Genomic DNA, 19,364 nt, shown 5'->3' with positions numbered 1-19,364 from the left:
TGAAAAGTTAGAAGCACCCGCCATGGTTGCTCAGTGGCTATGGTGTTGGGCTGCTGAGCACGAGGTCGCAGGTTCGAATCCCGGCCGCGGCGGCCGCATATCGATGAGGGCGAAATGCGAAAACACTCGTGTACTTAGATTTAGGTGCACGTTAAAGAACCCCAGGTAGTCGAAATTTCCGGAGTCCTCCACTACGGCGTGCCTCATAATCAGAAAGTGGTTTTGGCACGTTAAACGCCATAGTTTAAAAGTTAGAAGCAATCGTGATTCTACACACTTTCGCATAGCAGAATTCTAGCATGCCCGTGTTTCGAGATATCCAGCTGCAAATTTTAATTTCCGCTCGTATGTTAAGCATGCAAGACAGAGGATCGGCGCAAAGCACTTTCTTGATGTGACACGGTTGCTGCGTGCGCCGTTTGGTCTAAAAACGAGGCGGAGGCATAGTCAATGATAACTGCTTTGCTTTCACTATCGGTTGGCGAAATAAAAAACCGGAGAACCCGGAACCACTGTCCAAACACGCACCGCGCAGCCTGTAACGATGACGACAGTTGGTATGCCGAGACAAGGCCGCTAGCGGAGAAGCCGGAGGGCATTGCGCATGCGTAGAGGTGATTTGACAAGTTGACATTGTGCTTGTCTGGGTGACGCAAGAAATGTGACTGCTCAGTTCAAATTTCGCAATTCTTATAGAAATCATCAACAACAAGAACAAGAGCAGATTTAGCCGGGGTAACAAATATTTCGTTCCCATAATTTAATGTCACCGTGCCCCTGCAGATGAGGAGGAGTGATAAAATTTAGTTTAGGACAGCAGATTTGAGACTTAGGCCTCTCTACTTAGATGACAGCCGGGAGCCCTTGGGCCCTGGCGGCATCTTTGGCCTGCTGGATTGCCTTCAGTTGGTCTCCCGGTGCACAGCTGAGCAACGCGATCTCCCACTCTCTGGTCTTGTGTGTTTTATTCTGTGTAAGCTTTCGAGGACAAGCCCAAACTATACGCTGTAGGTCTGCCCTTTCTTGACAAAATCTACGTCTGTCCGTGTAAAGGTCCGGGGACTAGTTGTGGTAAGCCACCAGCTTCGGATATGTATCTCCTTGTAAGAGGCGCCATGCCGTCGCTTGGCGTCTACTTAGTGAGGATTGTGCCAAGGGGAATTGGTTACTTCCAAATTAATAGTGTTTGGTGATCTCATTAAAGCTGGTTATCCGGAGTCTCTCCATTCCAAGTATTTGCATGTCACCTGCTCGGCCTATAAGTTCTCGAGCCAGGTTGTGCGCTATTTCGTTCCCAGGAAAGGAGGCATGTGCGGGTGCCCATAGAATGTGAATGTCTTGATCTTCACGAAAGTTGGTTAAAATTGTTAGCGCTTCCGGCGAGATTCTTCCTTTGGCATAGTTCTTGACGGCTGCATTGGAGTCGCTGCCTGCGATGTTAGCCTCTGTGGAGGCTATTCATCATCATCATCATCATCATCAGCCTGGTTACGCCCACTGCAGGGCAAAGGCCTCTCCCATACTTCTCCAACAACCCCGGTCATGTACTAATTGTGGCCATGCCGTCCCTGCAAACTTCTTAATCTCATCCGCCCACCTAACTTTCTGCCGCCCCCTGCTACGCTTCCCTTCCCTTGGGATCCAGTCCGTAACCCTTAATGACCATCGGTTATCTTCCCTCCTCATTACATGTCCTGCCCATGCCCATTTCTTTTTCTTGATTTCAGCTAAGATGTCATTAACTCGCGTTTGTTCCCTCACCCAATCTGCTCTTTTCTTATCCCTTAACGTTACACCTATCATTATTCTTTCCATAGCTCGTTGTGTCGTCCTCAATTTGAGTAGAACCCTTTTCGTAAGCCTCCAGGTTTCTGCCCCGTAGGTGAGTACTGGTAAGACACAGCTATTATATACTTTTCTCTTGAGGGATAACGGCAACCTGCTGTTCATGATTTGGGAATGTCTGCCAAACGCACTCCAGCCCATTCTTATTCTTCTGATTATTTCCGTCTCATGATCCGGATCCGCCGTCACTACCTGCCCTAAGTAGATGTATTCCCTTACGACTTCCAGTGCTTCGCTGCCTATTGTAAATTGCCGTTCTCTCCCGAGACTGTTAAGCATTACTTTAGTTTTCTGCATATTAATTTTTAGACCCACTCTTTTGCTTTGCCTCTCCAGGTCAGTGAGCATGCATTGCAATTGGTCCCCTGAGTTACTAAACAAGGCAATATCATCAGCGAATCGCAAGTTACTAAGGTATTCTCCATTTACTTTTATCCCCAATTCTTCCCAATCCAGGTCTCTGAATACCTCCTGTAAACACGCTGTGAATAGCATTGGAGATATCGTATCTCCCTGCCTGACGCCTTTCTTTATTGAGATTTTGTTGCTTTGTTGATTGTGGAGGCTATTGCCAGTGCTAAAACAGCTTCCTCCGCCACCTGCGCTTTTCCTGTTTCTTTCACCCCCTGGACTCGTACCAACTATCGACATACTCTGTTTATTTGCGTAATCCACCACGTCCACATAGACGACGCCCCTGGCAATACGGAATCTTTTGTGGAGAGCTCTCGCTCTTGCGAGTCTTCTGTCTTAGTGAAACTCCCGTTGCATGTTTCTGGGGATTGAGGGTATGTGGAGATGTTACCTCATTTTCCTTGAGATGTCTCTCCAAAGTTCGTGCTGTGCTTCAAAGTTTATTCCGATGTCATCTAAGATACGTCTCTAAGATGTCTAAGATGTAAGTCTTTCATACTGCGCATCTCTCTTGGCCTCAATAAGTTCGTCTAGTGAGTTGTGAACGCCGACCACCAGAAACTTCTTGTTTTACGTATTTGCCGGAAGTCCAAAGGCTTGCTTATACACCCGTGTAGTAATGCGTACTATCTTGGCTTTCTCTGCAGCGTACAGCTTCAGGTAAGGGACCACATATACAATCTCACTTTCGAATAGAACAGGACACCCGCCGAGATGTCAATGCTTTAAACAAGTTCAAAATGCTTTCTTCCGCAGCAACGCAAAGCATAAACCGCTCTTGCGTTGACTCGATAACTCTGCGTAGTACTTCTGGGCCGACGCTCGCACATCATCATCATCATCATTATTATTATTATTATTATTATTATTATTATTATTATTATTATTATTATTATTATTATTATTATTATTATTATTATTATTATTATTATTATCATCATCATCAGCCTATCTTGTGTCCAATGCAGGACGAAGGCCTCTCCCTGCAATCTCCAATTACCCCTGTACTGCGCCAACCGATTTCAACTAGCACCCGCAAATGTAACAAAGTCGTCGCACCACCTAGGCTTCTGCCGTCGTCTACTGTGCTTCCCCTTCTTTTGGTATCCATTCTGTCAACCTAATCGTCCAACGGTTATCTAATCTGCGCATTGCATGACCTGTCCAGCGCTATTTTTCTTTCTTAATGTCTGTTAGAATATCGTCTATAGCCGTTTGCTCTCTGATCCAAACCACTCGCGTTCTGTCTCTTAAAGTTATGCCTACCATTCGTCGTTCCATCGCTCTTTGCGCAGTCCTTAACTTGTTCTGAAGCTACTTTGTCAGTCTCCAAGTCTCTGCCCCATATGTCAGCACCGGTAAAATGCTTTGATTATATACTTTCCTTTCAATGATAACGGTAAGCTCCCAATCAGGAGCTCACGATGTCTGCCGTATGCGATCCAACCCATTTTTAATCTTCCCAAAATTTGCTTCTCATGGTCAGCGGTCCCTGTGATTAGTTCACCAAGGTAAACGTACTCCTTCACAGAACCTAGAGGCTGGCTTGCTACCTTAAACTCTTTTTCCTTTGCCCGGTTATTTATCATTATCTTGGTCTTCTGCATAGTAAACTTCAAGCCCACTCTCACACTCTCCCTGTCAAGGTCCTCAATCATTTGTTGTAACGCGTCTGCAGTGTTGCTGAATAGAACTATGCCATCGGCAAACCGAAGGTTGCTGAGGTATTCGCCATCTATCCTTACTCCCAAACCTTCCCAGTTTAATAGCTCCGATACTTCTTTCGAGCATGCAGTGAATAGCATTGGAGAGATTGTGTCTCCTTGTCCGACCCCTTTCTTTATAGGTATCTTCATACATAATTTTCTTGTGTAGAATTAAGGTGGATTACGAGAAAGCGTTTGATTCAGTCGCAACCTCAGCAGTCATGGAGGTACTACAGAATCAGGGTGTAGACGAGCTACGGCTCGTCTACACCCTGATTATGCTGAATGAAATGCTGAAAAATATCTATAGCTGCTACAAAGCCACCGTAGTCCCCCAGAAAGAAAGCAACAAAATTCCAATAAAGAATGGCGTCAGGCAGGGAGATACGATCTCTCCAATGATATTCACAGCGTCTTTACAGGAGGTATTCAGAGACCCGGATTGGAAAGAACTGGGGATAAGAGTTAATGGAGAATACCTTAGTAACTTGCGATTCGGTGCCTTGCTTAGTAACTCAGGGCACCAATTGCAATGCATGCTCACTGACCTGGACAGGCAAAGCAGAAGGGTAGGTGTGAAAATTAATCTGCAGAAAACTAAAGTAATGTTTAACAGTCTCGGAAGAGAACAGCAGCTTACGATAGGTAGCGAGATACTGGAAGTGGTAAGGGAATACATCTACTTAGGGCAAGTAGATATAATCAGAAGAATAAGAATGGGCTGGGGTGCGTTCGGCAGGCATTCTCAGATTATGAGCACCAGGTTTCCATTATCCCTCAAGATGAAAGTGTATAACATCTGTGTCTTACCAGTACTCACGTACGGGGCAGAAACCTGGAGGCTTACGAAAAGACCAACGAGCTATGGAAAGAAGAATGATGGGTGTAACGTTCAGGGTTAAGAAAAGAGCAGATTGGGTGAGGGAACAAACGCGAGCTAATGACATCTTAGTCGAAATCAAGAAAAAGAAATGGGCATGGGCCGGACATGTAATGTGGAGGGTAGATAACCGATGGACATTAAGGGTTACAAACTGGATTCCAAGGGAAGGGAAGCGTAGCAGGGGGCGGCAGAAAGTTAGGTGGACGGATGAGATGAAGTTTGCAGGGACAACATGGCCCCAATTAGTTCATGACCGGGATAGTTGGAAAAGTATGGGAGAGGCCTTTGCCCTACAGTGGCGGCAACGAGGCTGATGATGATGATGATGATGATGATGATGATGATGATGATGATGATGATGATGATGATGATGAATGTCTCTGTGGAATCTCTGTAGATATTTTGTAAGCTGTGTACTTAAGTTGTTTGTGCTCCTTGATTACGCAATGCCTCTATGATTGCTGGTAGCTCTACTGAATCAAATGCTTTTTCGCAATCTATGAAAGCATAATAGAGAGGCTTATTGTACTCTGCGGATTTTTCGATAACCTGAATAATGACACGGTTGTGATTCATTGTTGAGTATCCATTCCTGAAGCCAGCCTGTTCCCTTGGTTGACTAACGTCCAGTGTTGCCCTTATTTTATTGGAGTATTGGTCAATATTTTATATAATACTGGGAGTAAGTTAATGGGCCTGTAATTTTTAAGTTCTTTAACGTCTCCTTTATTTTTGTGAGATTGGTATAATATTTGCATTCTTCCAGTTTTCTGGGACCTTTGCAGTCGATAGATACTTCGTATAGGGAACCGCCAGTTGTCCTAGCTTTATGTCACCTCCACCTTTGATTAAATCAACTGTTATTTCATCGTCTTCTGCCGCTTTTTCCCGTTTCATGTTTTGCAAGGCCTTTCTGACGTCATCTCTAGTTATAGGAGGAATTTCTGTATACTGTTCATAATTGTTTCGAATAGAATACTCCTGAGTCCTCTGGGTAGTGCAGAGATCAGTATAGAATTCTTCCGCTGCTTTCATTGTACCTTCATGATTGCTGATGATATTACCTTGCTTATCTTTCAGTGCATACATCTTGGTTTGTCCTATGCCCAGTTTCTTTCTCACTGATCTCAGGCTGCGTCCATATTGTACGGAGTCTTGAGTCTTTGTCATGTTATAATTTTGTTAATTAGTTAAACAGCTAGTGTCCTGTTCTTCATGCCATTAGCGTCAGTGGGCTATTTTGCTTAAAGTGCATCTTTGATGTAGCCGCGAAAGAAAGTCGTACTGAGAAAGTTTAGGGGATCTCGGCTGCCAAAATATCGCTCTTGCTCCTTCAATCCACTGTCATGCAAAAATGACGGTCCCACCAGGTGTTTTCGAAAGTGGAGAAATGTGGCGGAGCTCCGTCATCCTGGATCCATGACGGAGCATAATACCTGGAATACCTGGAGCAGGTCATTCATAGGAAGATCGGAGACACAGTTGTCGACGACAATACTTAGTATTGAGTGCCTGCACTTCTTCCCGTTCAGGTTGCCCTCAACAACAGTTCGGTCGAACGATCCTGTTCCCGAGTGTTTGACCCCATAAATTCACACTACAGAAAACTTGATGCTTGTTGTGCCGCAGTGAGTGTGGATTTTTTGGACTAATAATGGGCGTTGTGAACGTCCAGGGTGCCATTCCAGCAAAAGCGAGCTTTATTTGTCCAAATTGCACTTTGAAGGAAACATGAACCCTGAGTTCCACAAAGAGTGGTGGGCGGCGAGGGCCAAGGCGCTGATCGATCTCCACGCCAAAGACAGGGGTGCCGTGTTTGTGGACGCGGCAGAGTATCCAAATGGCAGAAATGCAGTCACGCTGCAGTCGTCGGGACATCGACCGGTGCAACGAGAACAGCACCGAGTGTGCGGACTCGAGGGGCGCATCCAGCCGAGGAGGTGGCCATTACCCTGGCCGTCGCCCCACCCCGAGTGCACAACTGTGCTCTGTGATTCTAGGACAGCAGTGAGAAATTACGCAAGAGCAAGGGCGTGTGGTGAAGCCGCGCGTGTGTTGCGTGCAGTCGATCTCGCGAGTGAAAATCGGTGTGTCGTGATAAAGTGGTTTCCGGCCCATATGGGCAGTGATGTGTCGGATCGTGGCAACGAAATCCACAATGAGACGGCGAACGCGGCAGCGCGAGAACTAACCAACCGTGCCGCTGCTACTGCGGTCGACCCGTCGTGGTGGTGGAAAACCAAGGACAAAATGACTTCCTAGAACGAAATTATGAAGTGGTACAGACTAGAGCGAAAGACTATGCCGCCACCTCATCCGGGCTTGACCCGTAAGGAAGGGGTTCTATATGGACAACTTCAAACACGGTCGTTATTCACCCCGGTGCTGATGAGGCACGTGTGTCCAAGTGTTTATGCAAGTGACCTGTGTTGTGTGTGCCAAAAGGAGAGAGCCACTGCAGCTCACATCCCTTGGGACTGTGCTAAGAATCCGCACGAAGCTGCAACTATAACAACGATCCCACCGCGGCTCGAGGCCGCAACGAGGTGCTATGATCGAGATGTCCAAGCCCAGGCCGTCCAGCGGATCTCGGCGGCCCTCGAAAGGCAACGACCGACTGAAACCGGAGGGAGGCTGCCACCCCAAAACAGGGGCAGGCACGGTCGACCAAAGGGAGTAGTGCGACCGGGACCGAAGTAGAGGCGCCACATGCCGTGAAGACGTCATGGCCGCGTCACGGTGACGCCTCCCTAACAGGGGAAGGCTAACCGTTCTGCAGGCATTCATAACAAAACTTCTGCACTCACTCACTCACTTTGAAAGAACTTCTTTTTTTTATTCAATTTTGATCAGGTCCTTATTGCATAAGTCAAGCTGCCTCTCAAAGTCTGCCTCCTTGAGGTCCTGCGGAAGGCAAACATGGTACGGATGGAACGTATGCTTTTCTTTAGGTTTTTTGTGACTATTCCGAGGCTGCTTCTGCGCTCATCGGCAATCTGTGGGATACTGATTTCCGGCATCAACCTTACGTACGCGGGAACTTCTATGTCTACGTCTTCACTGACAACTATTTTCTTGGTCTGACTCTGATGGTGAACTGACCATGTTGTGCGAAAGCACCGAACGATGTTTATGAAGGTTGGCTTAGATGGATGTGGATGGTCTGGATTGCGAACCGCGTACAGCCGGATCGCTAATGAGGCATTGCCAATCATTTCAGTGAATGCAAGAACCACTTCTATCTCTATTTTGGGGTACAATACGTCATTTAGGTTGAATGAGCCATGTCAGCGCCAGTCAATCCCAACAAGGTTTTTCTTGATTGTCCTTCCAGAAGCGCCGCTGTGGCGGAAGCAGTCTAGTAGATGGCAGTGAAGCTAACGCGTATACAAGGTGATGCCCCGGCGCAATGTCAAGAAGGGGAAAATTATCGTCCTTGATCGCCCTTAAGAGGATGACGCGGACTGCGTATGGCACACCAGGGCGTCATTCGTAGATTTCGCTAGCCGAGAGGGAAGAGTTATCATCGTTGCTCGTGCCTCCTCCCCTTTTTAAGACTCAACGCTACACACAACAGCCTAGTCACATCAGGGAGGAGCTTTGCGCCAATCCTCACTTTCTCGCATGCGTAGGCATGCGAAAATAAATTAAAATTCGCAGCCAGACATCTAGAACACGGGTATGCTAGAATTCCATCAACTGGAACTGTGTAAAATCACAAGTGCCTCTAACTTTTCTATACAAACGCGCCAGCTTACTGCAGTCGCTGAAAAGTTCATTATTCAATTTTATTTAATTGGTCGGCAGACAGCGATATTTATCATCTCACTTTGTGTGGCCCTGGCATCATAAATCATTTGCGTAGGTGAATTTCACATACTTTCCCGCGCCTATATATAAGAAACCATAAAACTTAATTTTAAGCACTCTGTATAGCACGAACGGAAACCATTTAAACAGCCTTGGTCAACTCACCTTGGGCGACGACTATCTGGATAAAAGAGAGAAATAAACGAAATGTGTTACTGTGCATCACAATATTGACTTCATTAGACGCTTGAACGTAATACATTTCTTTACGAAAAGTCATAAAGTTGTAAAGTTCGCTCCTTGTTTCATTTGCACCAAAAAAGCGATTGCTATGAATAAACAATGCTTTTCGCTCAGAATATTGTAGCAATTGCCACCAGATTCAATGTTCTTCACACAAAAGGGTAATTTAAAGCAACAGCAACTGCAACAATTCAAAGCAACACGCAACTATTTCGCTCTATAACAGGTCACCCTGCATGTTACATTGAATTCTGCAGCGTCGACTTTTCGATGAGGGCGAAATGAAGAAACATGTCTCACACAGTTTAGTATCCTCATTAAAGACATCCAATGATCAATTCTACTCGGCATCTTCCCGATTACGTCGTGTTGCAAATTTGTATTTGGATTTCTGGAGAAAAAGGGCGTAAAAGCCTGGGCGCACCTGCGGCGGATTCTAACGATCGTAAGTTCTATTGCGAGGACACTGATAACGCCACAGTGCCATGGTCGCTGTGGTGACGGTGAGTTTAATGACCCAATATGATTAGAACGCGACCCACGCGCCGTATACAGTGGGTGCTAGGGAAAGCATGGGAGCCTTAGGGGAGAAGACGGGCGGTTTAACGCGCACCGCCTTCACGCATGTCCAATGAAGAAAGTCACGTGATTTTGCACGCCAGGTGTGCGAGGGGTAAACTAGCTCGCAGCAACGTCATCAAGCACGCGCTTGGGAGGGTTAGGCGGACGCAGGAGAGCGCGTCCCCTCCTGGAGCCGGGCTGCGGCTGCGCATGCCCCGGCTGAGCGCATACGCTGCTCGCGCTTCCTATCTAAGAGGTAATCTCCGGCAGCTGCAAATGCAGGGCGAGCCGATATGGCGGTGGATTCAAGTGCGATGTGTTCAGGCGTGCTAGGAGTTGGAGGAAGCGTATTCTTAACTTTCAGAGATGCGTTGAAGACGGAAGCAACACGAAGCGTTCGCTCCACGCTAGCAGCGCTTTTCTTCCCTCCAGTGTTGTGGCAGAGGGTGTTCGCTGTCTTCGAGTGAGATCTCCTCATGTTCGCTTGTGCGCGCATGGCACGAGGCTTGATAATTTGATTAGTACGTGTATCTTTCCAAACAACTACAAACCCTTGTTGCCTGTATTTATATATGTTGATATCGCTATCAATGCTTCGCATTTCGGACGAGATTACCACGTTGCGTTTTGTATACTGGACCGCTAGAGAAGCAAACTGAAATAACGCAACGAAGCTGTAAATATGCGGACCGTTTCGTACGAGCTCGAGCAATTTCAACAGCCTCCAGCAAGGCTCTGCGCGGGAAGTCAGCATGCGTGCCGCGAAAGTTAAATTTGATTGAGGGAAGTTGACGCTCGTGAAATGTAGTGACAGCCGATGCTGACCGTGGCAACCGGATGGCCTTATCTACAACGTGTGTCACTGATAAAGCAAGAAAAGCAACAGTACTGCACCTCTTAGTGTCGAATGACAGCACGAGAAAGGCTTATCGATGTCTAGAAGTAAAACCACGTTGTATACTACGATGCAGTAAACTTCCATTGGGCTTCAAGCAGAAGTTCTGTCACGATACAAACGAAGGTCCCAAGTTTATCCTCGTAACTTACAACTGATGCTCAAAAGGTAAAAGCCTTCCATATTCTCACCGTTGCTCTCATAGCTCCTCGTGGAGCGACGACTGAAGTACAGTTTAATATTGGGACTGTTCTGACATACTTTGGTCTCCTACTGATGTGTATCTTTATTTCGATTCAAACTTCGGTGAGACAACACGTTGCAATTGCTTTCGCTGTAAGCACTTGCTGAATTCTCGGTCTCCTGTGGTGCTGTGCATACAACATCCAAAATAATGCGAGGCTTAGGCTGCAATATACATCGATGGTGATTGTGAGGCTTCGCAGTGGACACATGATAGGGCAAATGCGGCGCCATATATAAGCTAAGTCTGTATCTGTCACCTTGTCTCGTATCAATGCCACACCTTGGAGAAAACTGCAGTTGTGTTGTACGAGTATTGATATTTAATGCTAAGGCAATATCTGCCCCATTGAATGAAAACCTGTCGCAATCAGCATGGCCAAATATGGCCGACTTCGCAAAGAGTAAAAAGACATCAAAAATTGTTCAGGTTGTAAAATTCCTCAGGGAGGTTTCTGTAAGCTAAGTAAATTCGTGGCTTTGAAAAAAAATTTGGTAAATTTCCGTATGGGTGGGAATCGAACCCGGGCGTTCGGGTTGCGAGAGGAGCACGTTTCCCCGACGCCCCGGCGGCTTATATTTTTCTTTATTGCCTGGCTTCGGCACGTAACCTTCGGCAATCACAGTAACAACACACAAAGAACAAAATGTGCATTTGGCGAAGGCGTCGTCAACCAGCATTGTGCTGGCTTCTAATTAAAATTCGCGCAAAGCCACCAGCGGCTCTGCTCTTGAGAGCCACTCAGGATGTTGTGCTGCCGCTTTATGAATTCCGGCAAACCAACGCATGTTCTCCCGGAAATACATTCGTGCTTGATGACTAAAGCTCTGCCTAGTGCTTGCGTAATTGCACACATCACGTCGCAGCCACCTGGCGGACTAAAATTATGGCCTAGTGCGTGGCTCATTGGCCACTTGACGGCGCAGCCAAAGGGGAGGAGATGATGCCATGTCGTGAGGTTATACCATGAGAGTGGTCATGGCGTTCCGAGGTCTACATACTGTATAACGCTTTCGCATTCCCACATATAAGTAGTCTAAAGTGTATATGTCGAATTTTCATTTCAGATATCATCAATCTCAGTAACCCAGGAGACGGGAGTGGTAAATACGAGAGAATGTACGAAAACAGTTCATAGTTTCTGCTCATAAAGTATTAGCTTTGAGAAAGAAACCCTAGTACTCAATAATGTACGGAAGTCCACAGATATAACATAAGATATAAAACAACGACAATTTCCTTGTTGTACAATGTTAGCTAAAACATTGAAAGCATATTAGGTTGTCAACAACAGTTGCTAAGTATCATACCTTTCGACGGATGTCCACTGTATAGATTAGAAGTGATTGCTTGAAATTTGATTGCGCAAGACAACTCCTTTTTAGATGCGTATTAACGCAGCGAGGAAACAAATATATAGGAAGGGGAGTAGGAAGTCACCAGCCGGGCACGAAATCTCAACTGTGTCCTCGACGCTGTAATACGCGTCCTTTACTATTCAATAAACTCGCGTATCTGCAAATTTTACTGTCTTTCAGTTTGATGTCGCGATTACACATGTCCTACGAACACGGCGAGCCAGACCACCGTCTCCTAGACAGCGCAAGGCCAGTGCACATCAATAAATGACATATTGCTGCGTTGCCCGACTGCCAAAAAATCTAGGGGGCATGTGCCCGGGTAAATCTTCGTGACTTTACCGTCATAACGTCACTGTGGGACTGGCAATAGGAATTCCAGTCCAAGTAGCCCGACGTCGTAACGAAGAGTCCGCAGGCCTGCTATCTAGGAGGCATGGGCCAGACACAATATCTTTGCAGTGCAAATGTACCTGCGGCGCCACTGCGCAGCCAGATTTGCTTCCCTCACGCAGATAAAGCCATGGTCGGTCTGCTCCCTGAGTATAATTCCTCACTGCGCAAAACTAACAATGTTCGTACATTTCACAAGTGGACAATTTCACTGTTTACTGCTGTTCCAGCTGAAATCCCAGCGCAAAAGCTCGCCACAGTCTGAGTAATAAATTTTGAAAGTGGTAGCCACAAATAGTTAATACAAAGCGAAGCGAAGAATAGGAATGGTGTTCAGCAGCACGCACACTGACAAAACAGCAAGTGTTCGCTTCGGCCTACTGCAGAAAAGGTAAGCGATATGGACACATTTCATATATACCGCAGGTGTGCAAATCTGCGAAGACAAGCAGTGTGCGAGAACTGTGAATAGCTGCTGTAGCAATTAAAAATGCAGTTTTCTCAGTAATCGAAATTTTTTTAAATGAAGCAGTTTGAACTTTCGTGAGATGCGGTCAATTAAGACTAGTAATAAATGAACCATGTTATCGCTTCGTGCAAGCGTTTAAGAGTAAGGCTTTTGTCTCAGCATGAATGACAGTTTGACTTGAAAATACACTATACCCTTGCTAGAAAGAGTTTTTTTTTTCATGCCAACGCTATGCCAACGCTAATAGTAAGCAGGCGTTTTTCGATAACAAGCAGACCTTTTCTTGCGTTGTGCTGTGTGCACAAAATGTGATACCGGTGGCACACGACCACTTTCGATGCGGTCAAGCCCTATCTGGATTAGCTTGACCGCGATTGGCTCCCTCGAGCAGCTTGCGGAAAGGAACCAATCGCAACCGAGAAATTCGAACCAGATCAGGAAGTATATCGATTATAAGGGCAGCGTGTCGCACTCTTATGGGATACCGCTCAGCTGTCGCAGAGTGCATAATGGCCACACAGGATTCTGCACTAATTACCTTTTAAGAGAACACAGTTTATCAATTACGAATGGAGAAGTGTCACTCCTGCACTTCTACTGTGCCCCATGCGTTCGCGTGCCGCAGTTTCAAAGCACGCGACTTCAAGGAAAGAATTGGAATGCATTAACTCGAGAATTGCTAGAATCCTTTCACATGAAGAAAAAATGTGCATCCTTCATTAGCGTTCCATCAGTTTTAGTTCGCAAAAGTGAATTTCAAAAGTTTTGATTCTGTTTGCTGATAGTTTCTCTGGCTTGTGATAGCTATCTGGTGATTGGAACTATTTTTTCAGCATTCCTTCACGTGCGGCCAGTGTAATGGCTCCCCGAATGTATCGTCTTTGCCTCTGTATTGGATGCTTCGTGGAATAAAATTTGTTGCGAGTCTGGCGCTCTTTCTGTCTCCTGCTGTCTATTCCAGTAATTTGAATCCTGCGCCAGACATCATTCTTGATATATTCAATCACTTTCTTGTAACGAAAAATTGCCTTCGAGTGCAACTATGAAACGAAGCTGATGTCGTTAAAAATATCAGTTTCACCATAAGGGTAAAATAATGAATGCGATTGCAATATGTCAAAATAATGCACGAAGCAGACTCGTAGCTGTAATCGCAGTATGAATTGAGGTAAACCTAAAGTAATCAAAAACGAGTGGTTGTGCTAGCGGTCGTCGGTTTGAATCCCGCCATCGGACAGTTTCATTTGTTTCTGAATTAAAGCCAATGTGTTCCTACCGTCTATACCACCACTTTTCCGTATCGGGTATGTTTTAAAGGTCCTTCCTGGGCCAACCTCGGGGCTCCTGCACAGCCATGCCAATAAAATTTTAGCTCTGTTATTGTTTCCCGCCAGTAATCTTTAAATCTGTGAAGATTTCAGATATAAGGCATCCGCTGTCGGTGTTTTGTTTCAACACATTTGTTTTTGGGCTGCCATTCTCAATATTCGGAGGAATAATTTTGCAAAGAATGTAAGACCGGTTATAAGCAACTTTAGTAAGAGAACGGTGTGGCAGTATAACCTGTATATTCCGCATGTTATAAAGCATGTTTGGCATATAGCATGAATATACTGAAATACATGGAGATTCTCACAGCGATGCCGACGACGCTGACAAAAATTCGCTCGGATTGTCCACATAATTGCTATACCAATAAAATTGAGTGTTTTGCCCGAAGGTGGAGCATTGCAAGCGATAGCAAGGTTTAACATTGCACTGAAGGCGTTTCAGAAAGTGGACGTAAAAATGGGGCACAGCCAACGGCGTTGCAGACATGGAACCGCGTTGATGCGTGAGATGAGACCGCAGGAAAACTATCGACGGTCGTCAGAGGCCGAAGGAACGAATAGATATTTACCTTGACGTATACTCAACGTTCTACCCAGATCACTGTAAATCACAATGGTGTCGCCTGCACGCAGCTGTTCAGCAGGAACGCTAAAGTTAGTGCGCACAAAGCGCACGCCAGCAGCGGAAGCCAGCACGCTGCCCTTGCTCCGGCATGCCCGACTGACCGCAGGATGCACTCACGTGGCGTCATCGCTTTTGAAACCAAACGCAAACTGTTCGCCTCTGGAAACGTAACCCGTCACGCACGTGCCGGGCGTGCGCGTGGATTGTGCGAGAGAACGACAACGTCGACGGCAGCGCCAACGGCGATGGCATGATCGCGCTTAGAACGTCTGGGTATAGTAGGTGGTATCCAAATGGCACCCTCTATAAGGTGGCGCCCTCTGGGGATCCTAAAGATCATGCGTACTGACTGCAACGAAAGGGATTCTGAGAGCCGTAAGCACGTCATTGACGTTTGGTTTTGGACACCGCCCATTGACATCGCAATGACATTGGCAGTTTCACGCGCACTGAAAGCCATATCAAGGTCTAGCGTCGCGTAGACGTTCATGTGGTCGTCTTCAGGTTTGCGCGAAGCGGAATTCTGCATAGCTGTTGGTGCGCTGTAGAAACAGCTCTTATCTGTCTCGCAACGATGACGCGGCGATTAACAACTACGGTGTCGTTGCAAGCGTTGCACCTCGATGTGCGATTGCTGTCAGCGTTCGTAACTTGAATAACCGTGGCTTGATATTTTCTTCCCGTTTTGCTCAACCGGCTGTATGAACCACGGTGTTGCATATACACAGCTGTTCATCACTGGGGCCAGTGTTTGTGCGCGCAGTGCGGATGCCAACAGTGGAAAGCAGCGCGGTGACCTCGATTCGCTACACAGCGAAGTCGGTGCGTCCACTTCACTTCCTCGTTGAATGCAGTACAGTTTCAGCGTAAGGGGTGTCACATTGAAAAAAGGTGTTGTTGTGTGAAGTGCGTAAAGCTGGCAACGTAGTATATACGGCAACGCACGTATATATATATATATATATATATATATATATATATATATATATATATATATATATATATATATATATATATATATATATATGTGTGTGTGTGTGTGTGTGTGTGTGTATGTGTGTGTGTGTGTGTGTGTGCGTGTGTGTGTGTGTGTGTGTGTGTGTGTGGGTGTGTGTGTGGGTGTAGTGCCAACGACAGTGGGCTTCGTACCACTATTCGGTGCACTTTGGTCCTCGTAGAGGGAAGACGTTGGACGGATGAGCTGCAAAGCGAGTTTCCAATATGGTGAACGCTGATTAAATCTTGCATACGAGAATTAAAAGAGGTGCTACGTTGCATTTCTCTCGCATTTACTGTTGAAGTGAGTGTCAGTGAATTTTCTGATGCCGAACCCAGCGCGGGTTGTTCGCGTCCCTGAAGACCTTCTAACCATCGATATCGGCCTAACTACTACTATAGAGCAGAACCACTACTATCCCCATAATTGCTATTGCAGTAAATAGCAAGTGCGGCAATATTATCTTTGGGGATTCATGCCTACGTGCCTACATACACGTCAGAAGAAACACTGACAGCTTTTTGTACATTATTCGGGAATGATCGATGCAAACATCTGAAACGTTTACTTTGAAACAAGACAATCGTTTCGTACGGAAGAGCATCTTACTATTGTCTTTCTGCGTAAAGGTGGCCTCGCAATACTTTTCCGCGAGATACAGCTTCAGCGTCAATAGAACAAAGAGATTATATGACATCTTCGAAATGACAACATGAAGACATGTGCCCACATGTTGAGATTAAGCACGTACATGTATTTAGCAACCGCACAAAACTATGCATTGAGTGTGCTTATATACCGGAATGGCAGGTGATACAGATTGCCAATGATTTTACTTCGCCGATAAGAAGGACGCAAAGAAGGACTTTTGTAAAGGATTTCCTGCACAAGCGCACTCTCTGCGTCAGTGTGGACCAACAACTTCGCTTGCCACGTCCTGTCGCGGCTGGTCTGCCCCTTCGAAGTCTCATATTGCGAGTGCTCTTCAATGACATGCAAGATAGCGGTACTGCCTGGCAATCTGCCTCGCCGAAGGTGACGGCTGCGCATCGCCGTCTACGCGAATGCTGCTTCAATGCTTCGGGCGAGGCAGTGGTTCTAGCTCTGTGCAGGTGCTTGATAATTTTGCGCCATCTGGTCTACGCCCTCATACGACTCGGGGGCACAGCCCATAAGACGGTTGCGATCCTGTTCTACCTTCCTATTATTGTGGTACGGAGAATGTTGGCTGCCTTAAATCTGGTGGTCGGCTCCTTCGCTGCCGGTGGTTTACGTCACTGTGTACGAGTAGCTTAAGTTTATCCACCACCTGACATTCAGCAGTGAGTGAGGTGCTAGGATATGTGATGTCCATTGTGGCATAAGTGCGCAGGTCCACAGCTTGCGGGCGCGACCGCCCATGACGAGCGGAAGTGCACCATTCTAATGTTGCCACGGTACGCACCTCAACTGCGCGTGCTGCCGCTTCTCACTGAACATAATACGTTTAAAGTATTCTTTTTATTGCGTTAGCTTTCTTTGGGTACTCCATGCCCATTCCGGGTGCTACGTATCTATCAATGTGAGTATGTATCCATCTATCTATGAATCTAACTGTTCTCCCACTACCTGGATCACTGTGTAGTCCATGGCCGAATGGTTGGCGCGCCAGGCTGCTGTGCTGAGGCAACTGGGTTTCGAGCCAACCATCGGATAAAGTTTTGGTCGCTGAGAATGTGCCGATGTGTGTATACATGTTACCCTTCCACGATACATCTTCACGCGGACATGGGTCAATGTAGATGCGGGAGTGGGTGGCCACTGCTGTTCCAAGAAACTCTCTGATGCCGACTTGGAAAACTGGGCACGAGCCACTCGGTCTGTGCTGGTCTTCAATTAGCGTCTTTGATGGCACCTTGCGTCACTGCGTATGTTCCAGTAGGTCTGCGCCGCTCTTTAATGACCGTCTTTGACGCCAACCTGAGTAACTAAGAACGTGTCGCCGGGACTGTGCCGTTCTACAGTGACGAAGAAGATCCCTTAAACATATCGGATGCTGAACGAGATCGAACCAACGTATCATGGCTTCCCCAAAGACAGAAACTCGACCCAATAGCAGGCGGCGCCACAAATTCACTGGGTGTGCGCCGTTTTTCAAGGAACGCCTTTCACCCCAGGGATTTATCGAGCTGCGGCATGAATGCAATGGTTGTGTGCCGCCCTTCGAAGAAACTCTCGCCAACATGGGTCACTGAGTATAGGTCGCTGATTGTGCAGCAAGCGGGGGAACAGTTTTCAGCGTTTGCAGGCACTGGCGCGCCATGCTTCTTGTCTGCGAGGTCACACGCTAACTTCTCGCAAGTGCCACTAGATAGGGCAACGTGTCCACAATGAAGCGCGAGAGAGAAGCCCGGTTACGGGATGACGCGTTTCTCGGCGCCCAAAGGCTCCGCTGCGCCATTTAGGTCTGAGGCCACGCACAGGTTTTGTGGCGGCTGCACTAGATGGCGCCCGTTCCTCTTAAGGAAGTGCAAAAGAGGAGTTTGGCTTCAGTACACGCCTGACACATAACTCGTTTAGACGGTTGCCATCCGTTGAGTCGCTATATTGATTCAATGTTAACACATTGCCGTCCACAGTCACCGTGGGATGGGTTCTTCCACATTTCTTTCTTTCCTTCATTTTATGAGTGTCTTCGCTAATGAACGATCAAGCAATTCCTCATAAAGTTGTGGTGGGATAAGAAGTCTTTTCTTCCTCAAAGAGAACACTGAATAGCTGTATCCTAATGCTATAATATATACAGGTAAGAGCAGTACACTATTAAATAAAGCAAACGTAGTCTGGGCTGTGATTCTAAATAGATAAACACTCACAAAAAACCCAAGGTTGCCGATCACCATCAGCAGTGAGCCCATCTTGATTAACCAGCCAACTGCAGAAAGAAGAGTACTGTCAGATTGCATGATTTATAAAGTCAGGTTTGGGTTATAGTGGAATCCCGTACTAATCGTGAGAAAAAAAGCACATAACCTACCCACTAAACATGCCTCGTGAGTGACTTTCGCACGTCTTGACGTCAAGCTAGCCCACATTTATTTATACAGGCCTTTGCTTCAATTACGACAGCTACTAATGTTCATACATATATAGCTAAAAAAATGCAGGTGGGAGATACATTTTCCTTTAGTGCCGAATACATGAGTTACCCACGAGGCAGCAAAGTATGCATTTGGTTGCAGGCATAGGAACGAATAACAAATACAATGTTTTTTTTTTTTTCAATTTGATACACCATGCGTTATGAGGGAGGTAATAATGATCTGAAAGCCACTCACCATAAATAGAGATATGGGTGTGCAGCCGGTTGTGCACGGTTTTCCGGACTATGCGTGGAGAACAAAGAACCCAGTGCACATTTGTATACTTGAATCTTGTTGACGATGTTCAAGAATGCTGGACAGCTTGAAAAGATACTTGTCTGATGCAGTGGAGCAGATATATATGTCATTGTTCACCCTATTCAACAGCAAATACAAAAACAACGCTTTGGAAAGACAGGAAGACATGCCTTCTGTAAATGGCGCGCGTTGTTGCGGAGCAGCTGAAGT

The 19,364-nt window shown here is 46.4% G+C and overlaps 1 protein-coding gene across 1 annotated transcript in view; it reads right to left on the bottom strand.

Moving 5' to 3' along the window:
* The window catches only part of LOC142577949 (uncharacterized), a 65,998-nt gene extending 46,634 nt beyond the window's left edge, over positions 1–19,364 (bottom strand). The window contains exons 1-3 of the mRNA XM_075687386.1: positions 19,092–19,364; positions 18,630–18,688; positions 8,824–8,839 (exon numbers count right to left, since the gene is read on the bottom strand). Of these exons, the coding sequence (XP_075543501.1) occupies positions 8,824–8,839; positions 18,630–18,671 (58 nt within the window). The 5' untranslated portion in view covers positions 18,672–18,688; positions 19,092–19,364. The remainder of the gene's footprint in view (positions 1–8,823; positions 8,840–18,629; positions 18,689–19,091) is intronic.

This window comes from Dermacentor variabilis, chromosome 4 (genome assembly GCF_050947875.1).
Source record: "Dermacentor variabilis isolate Ectoservices chromosome 4, ASM5094787v1, whole genome shotgun sequence".
Taxonomy (NCBI): Eukaryota; Metazoa; Arthropoda; class Arachnida; order Ixodida; family Ixodidae; genus Dermacentor; species Dermacentor variabilis.
This window is presented reverse-complemented; position numbering and strand designations above follow the sequence as displayed.